At 34.3% G+C, this 6,796-nt stretch overlaps 1 protein-coding gene across 1 annotated transcript; it reads right to left on the bottom strand.

Annotated features, from left to right (window-relative positions):
* Positions 1-3,242: 3,242 nt before the first annotated feature.
* LOC107613466 (putative ureide permease A3) lies at positions 3,243-5,136 on the bottom strand. The gene is made up of 5 exons (XM_016315467.3): positions 4,894-5,136; positions 4,609-4,747; positions 4,257-4,431; positions 3,548-3,567; positions 3,243-3,313 (listed from the first exon to the last, which is right to left on the bottom strand). The coding sequence occupies exons 1-5, from the start codon at positions 5,128-5,130 to the stop codon at positions 3,243-3,245; spliced, it is 642 nt and encodes a 213-aa protein (XP_016170953.2). The 5' UTR covers positions 5,131-5,136.
* Positions 5,137-6,796: the final 1,660 nt, after the last annotated feature.

Genomic DNA, 6,796 nt, shown 5'->3' with positions numbered 1-6,796 from the left:
GGATGATTTTACTATTAATTCCTTTTAATAAACTTTCCTTAAATAATGTCTCTGGAATACCAAATACTTGCAATTGCATCATGTGAGCAGATCTCCCACTGAACACTATACATTATAAATAAAGATGAATTTATTAGAATTTATTATTTTTGTCATCAGTTTATTATTAATATTTAAAAATATAGAATAAAACATGTTGGTTGATTATTAGACAATTAAAGGAATTAGAATAAAAAAATTGATAAATTGATGGCTAAGTAATAACAAAAAATAATAAATTCTGATGGCATTCTAATATTTCTCATAAATAAATATAGAAAAAATTTAGGGGCAACTTTTCTCTAAATCTAATTTTAAAATTTTAAAAATTAAATTTTGTACTTTTTATATATTGTCGTCAAACATACCCAAACCATAAATCACTCACTATACGTGCTCTCATCTTCTCTCTTCCACTTCTCCTTCCTTCCATCGCGTTGTTGACATCTGCTACTATTGACGTTTGCCTCCCGCCTCCTATTGTGCAGCCGTCGCCCATCGCGCCGCGCCCCCGCCATCGTGTCGTACTCCTTCACATGCCTCCCGCTTCCTATCGCGCCGCCGTCACCCATTGCGCTGCGCCTCTGCCCTTGCATCGCACTCCTCCATCGTGCCACAGTAGGCACGTCCTGTAACATTTCAAATTTTTAACAACGGAATTTTTCAGCTCTATACCTTAGGATTCACAAAATTCGAGTGACATGGTTAGATTTAGTTTCACAACTAGAAAATGGATTAATACAGACAGATTTAATCTTTATTACAGACGGATTTTTGGTTACCGACGGATTTTTCCTAGTTATCGACGGATTTTTCCTCTGTAAATTCTCCATCCATTTCCCTGGGCCAACGAACTTTCCGATGGATTTTCCGTCCGTAATTACAGACGAATTTTTCGACGGATTTTTCGTCTGCAATTACAGACAGATTTTTCGACAAATTTTTCGTCTGTAATTTGAACCTTGAAAAATCATCTCACACTCTGATTACAGATAGAAAATCTGTCTGTAAATCCGTCAGTAAAGTAAAATATAATTTTTTTTAGGTTTTTCCATTGCAAAATAAACTTGTTTTCATACAAAATAAATATAAATGTAATAAATACAAATTTTTATTGATGGTACAAATAGAAAAACACACCAATGAGTACAAAACACTTTCTTTATAATAAGAAGCAATTATTTCCATGCAATAATACAATCTGAATACATTAGATGATAAGTAACTAGTGGACTCATCAGAATTCAATATCCTAATTTATGGATAGCTTCATTCTTTCTTGAGCTTCTTAGTGATGGTGGCAATATACTTGCTTTGGTGGAATGCTTGCTCCAACTCAAGTTTAGTTGGTTGTCTTGATCCATCACCACCAGCATAAGTTCGGGCACTGTACGGACTGCCACCCTTCACTTCATTCATCCCAAACATGCCGCCGCCGAATGTATATCCGATTGAGGCAGTCTATCTCTGCTTCCAATTCAGTAGAGAATTAATTAAGACCAATTAGGTAACAAAATATTTCATATGGGTAGAAATATAACTAGGAACATGTAAATTATAAAGGTTAGCATTATTACCTCATTAGGAACATGTAAATTATTCGCTGCTTCCCACTTTCTGAGCAGAGGATGTCTACCTTACTATATCCGATCTACACTCAGACAACAAATAAGGCAATTATTAGAAAAAAGAACCAAAAAGGAGTTGTTACCACTGTAGTTACTTTTGATTAAATAAGGTAAATAAATATCTCATGACAAAATTAACCCAAGAAACAAATCTATGTTCATTAGAAATTTGACAATAGCAATTAAAAGATGTACCTGCAGAAGATGCCATGGAGAATTAGGCCAATGAATGGGATCAAGAAGCTGAACAGAAGAAATGGTTCCCATGAACTAACTGATTCTAAAAGAATCCTCAGTCTCAAAGGGCATCTTGAACCTCATCCCAAAACACCACCTCACTTTCATTGCATCTCTCACAACTGAGGCCTTAACACAAAACTCAGGTGAGCTTCCCCTTGGATAGTACACAACCTCAAATGGCCTTCCATTAACACCACAACTCACAGCTTCAACCACCGATGACACCGACACCTCGCCACCTCCAACTGCCACCTTCTTGGCCCTCCTTATCCCAACACACAGATCACCATCCTTAGCTCTCAAGAACACAATGGAATCACCAGCTACAAGCTTCTTCTGGATCACAAAATTGCTTCATCCAGTGGTCAATAGGTGCCTGCGAGGAGTCCCTGTTAAGAAACAAGACAGTTAGAACAAAATTCAAATTCGCTTGAACCATGAAAAGCTATATATATATATATATATATATATATATATATATATATATATATATAGTATTAGCACCTCTATAGATATGCCTAAACTTCCAGCAATTTCCATGAACATCTTTGGCAACAATGACACAAGCACTTCATTCATTCTGAAACCATCATCTCCTTTCAAATTTAGAAGCTTTTACAGGAAATACACCTATTTTTAAATGAATGATACTTATTACTTAATGAAATAATTACCATTTTTAAATTCACCAGAATATCAGATTCGCAAATGATAAGCAACCAATTTGCTTGTCTAGCTAGAACAATATGAAATACTAATATAATATATATAATAATCCATAAAATAAAAAAGGAAGGAGAAAGAGAGAAAGCATAAGGAAGAAGAAAAGAACATATGGCATACATAGTATTCTCCTGTATGTATTGATTAATGAGGGAGCATAGAAAAAGAAAAGTGTTGTCTTTAAATTTGACATGCTTGTAAGTTAGTAAGGATTCCTTTTGTTTCAGGATAGCCAGGCAAATTCATTCCTTTGCTTCTTAACTAAAAATTCATTCGTCTGCTTCATTAAAAAAAATCAGTATTGTTAACATAATAAATTATTTTTTTGTTCAAATTCAAGCATACTTGTGGAATAGTCACCTTTTGACAATAAAAAGAACAATAAAAAGCAGTTACATGAAATTATCACTAATACTGAAATAGGAATAGGATCTTCTGTGATCTTCAAACTTAAATCAATAGGAATATCAAAATATAATATTGCTATCTATAAAATAATAATAATAAAAAAAAGAATCAAATAAGTGAGATTCAAGTGGCCCACTTGTATAAAAACTCACCTTGACCATAGCCAACATCTTTATCTAGCCAAGCATAAACTGCAAGAATATCTCATAATTTTGACAAGTTCTCTTGCTTCTCATAAAAGACCAATGTCCTATCAGTGCAAATCACGTCAAGACCTAAATGAGTTTGTGCACGAAAATGGTCAGCCACCATGTGAATCATATTATAGTGATACAATTTTATCTTAAAAGAAATCAAAATAAAGGACAACTAAGGTAGCTATAGCATTTGTATAACAACGCATTTCATGCAGAAAATAATTGCTGGAAATGTTTCACCTTAAAACTTAACTTTGAATGCCTAAAACATAAGTTGAAGATAGCAAATTACACCTTATCTGAGCTTCTTACCTCCTTCTATGAAAGAGTCCCTGGGAAAAGAAGAAAATTTGCTCATTAGATTCGCATTATGCTAATCATTACATGGAAAAAGAAACCCTGAACTGAAACAATAGAACTAGAACTTATGGATGCTAATACTAGCAAAGAAAATATGTTGAAAAGTACAAACAATGAACATGGCATTTGTCAAATAGTAGTCATTTAGAAACCAAAATTCAAACCAACTGGATTGCTTCGACTTCCAAAAGTAGAATGTTAAAATTAACAAAAATAGATGGAAATAAATGATCCTTAAGAACAGTGAACTGCAGACTGTACTTAAAATGGTCTTTAAGAAATGCAATTCATAAAAGAAAAATAATGCAGAAAAAGAGTCTCCTCATTTGCCGAGTTACTGCTTCTGCTTGTAACATTAATTGATTTGGTTGACTAGGTTTTTAGTACACTCTAACAATTGCTTTCACAAATTTAGATTATTGTACATAATCACTACTAAGTTCCCAAAGCATAAGCATTTGGTAATTTTGTTTCCAAAAATGAAGCTAAAATAGAGGCTTTGATAATAATTTCCTTAAGGCAATGGTGCACAAGGATGAAATGAAGTACAAGGTCAAAATCAAGAAGCAATTATAATCAGTCATTAAAGGAGCAACTATCTAACGTCTATAATCAATAGTCACGTTCACGTATCAAATTAATTGTAACTAACAACACATACACTAATCTAGCGTTATAATCACTTGATAAATTGCTGAGCTTGACTTTATTATCAGCAGTATTCGAAGAATGAACAGCAGAACCTAGACAAACTGCAATCAGAAAGCAACCAACTCCAGGAAAAAGAATCCCAGCTCTATTAATTTTTCCATCCAAAAAGTAATTCAAGCTTGTGCCTATTAGAGTTGGAACAAGATAGTGCAGCAAAATTTCAGTGAGAAAGCAAGCTAACAAAGTAACAATTATTGCAAGTAACATAAGATCGTAGCACAAGCACACTCATCCTGACACAGTATGTTCAACTACATTATTCTGAATTTGTTATAATTTTTGTGTGATCAGTTAATTTATGCCTATAACAACAGTTATGCTTGCAGTGATGACTTCAGTAATTGACAACCCAACAAAAGCAAAAGCATATTGCGAGGCCAGATTCCCAAGGCTTAGGACCACACCACCCCCCATTGCAAACAGAACAGAGGGCCAATTATCCTGCACATAAGTAAATTATTGAACCAATTGTAGGCATATAAACTTTGTTAGTGTGTAACTATCAGGGATCCAAAACATAGAGCTTTTGGAAAATTTGGAACATTCAAGGACGTATATTTTACAAAGCCATTTTTTAAGAGACTCACCTGAGCAAGTTGAGCTAAAAAATTTGGCTCACTTGGTGTGCTCTTGCCTATCTCACCAACTGTGAATGCAATGAAAAGAGCAGCAAGGAAATTGGTGAGCGAGTAATAAAGATAAGTATGCTGAGGAAGACGCCCTCGCCTCTCTAACAAAGTCAAGATAGCAGGCCATGTCCCCAAGAAGAAAAGGGCCAAAAGCACACAAACTATGGCACCTGCCTTGCTCTCCAACAAGTACATTTCCAACTGCAACTGTTTAGAGATTAATTTATAACGAGAATATCAAATTAATATCACAAAGGCACAAAGGCACACGAAAATCAAATTAATATCAATCAACAGCAAAAGCAACCAGCAGGCATATGAACAAACAAACAAGCAAACATCTGATTACCATGCAATGAAGAAAATCCTACTCTTGGGGATATTGCCTTCGGTCAAGAACTCAAAATCATATATAGCATAGCGGCACTCATTAGGAGGGAGGCAAGCAGCGAAATCTTCGTAGCCTTGAGCTGGCTCACCAAGCTTCTCCACAATGACTTGCTTTTGATTCTCCTCAATCTTGAAAACTATGAACCTGTGAGTCCTTTTTGTCTTGAGCTCCAAAAACCGCAACTTGCAATCATCATGGACCGCCATTCCGGAAGCTGCATTTGCTTGAGAGATTGAAAGGCACACCAAAACAAAACAATTATGATCAAGCAGATACCCACACGAATCATTACTCATGCATACTTTAATCTTTTTGCCACTTGAGTAGCTAATAGTTCCTCAATGAAAAATAAAATCAAGTGATTTCGATCTTCGCCCCTAATTTGATATCCATTCAACAAATTAGAGGGGAAGATTCCGTGGATAAGATCCCAAAGCATGTTATGAATTTTAGGGTTAGCAAGACTGAATTAGAAACGAAAATTAGTAATTAGATCTGGAAGGGAATGATACAACGATTGGATTGAGGATGTGGAAGAAGCCGATAAGATCAGCAACACAAACACAAAGTGCCCAAACCGATAATCAAAATATTTACGAATTTCAAAACTAAAAAATAAATAATAAGGAGCTAGCTAGAAAATTGAAGCACTATTAAAAGAGACAAGAAGGTAGCTGCGGCGGTTAGGGTGGCTGGTGGTGGCGTTGTGGGTGAAGAAAGAAGAAGAAGTAGCCCGTTGAGTCGTTGACGGAGAAGAAGGGTGAGGAATGCTAGGTTTGATTTGTGTGCTGTGAATGGAGCTCGGGTAATGATAGGTTTAACTTATTATTTCTGACGAAAAATTTTAAATTACAGATGGAAAATCCGTCTGTAATAATTTAATAAAATGTAGTTTTTTGTCTATTTAATTACAAATGGATTTTCTGTCTGTAATCATTTTTCACGAAAAAAATAATTTTACCGACAGAATTATCGACGGATTTTCTTTTCCGTCTGTAATTTATGCTAATTTATTTTTTTTGTTTTCCAACAAAAAATTCCTCTGAAATTCCGTCTGTATTTCCATGGGATAAAATCCGTCGAAAATATCCGTCTATAATAACTAATTTTCTAGTAGTGTTTGATGAGCTAATTTTGAATATGCAAAAAAAGTAATAATAATATTTTATTTAATAATAATATTCTTGGATACTAATATTTTAGTATATTAATATTTTATTAATTTAATTTGATGATTCACCCTTATAACATTCACGGTTCTTTATTTAATTTTCAATCACCTTCTGTTTTCTTTTTCTTCTCCGTACATAATCTCAAGAACTATCTCTTCATTTTTTTTCGTACGTGATGTTAAGAAAAAGAACGAGAGAGAAAAATTGAACCTCCATAGTCGGTAAGTTTTCTGAGGCTTGGTCGTTTAGTTTTAAAACTCCAACGAAGGTTGTAAACCGATTAACGTATTCATCTCTT

The sequence above is a fragment of the Arachis ipaensis genome, chromosome B8, assembly GCF_059453495.1.
Source record: "Arachis ipaensis isolate K30076 ecotype BB chromosome B8, ASM5945349v1, whole genome shotgun sequence".
NCBI classification, from domain to species: Eukaryota; Viridiplantae; Streptophyta; class Magnoliopsida; order Fabales; family Fabaceae; genus Arachis; species Arachis ipaensis.
This window is presented reverse-complemented; position numbering and strand designations above follow the sequence as displayed.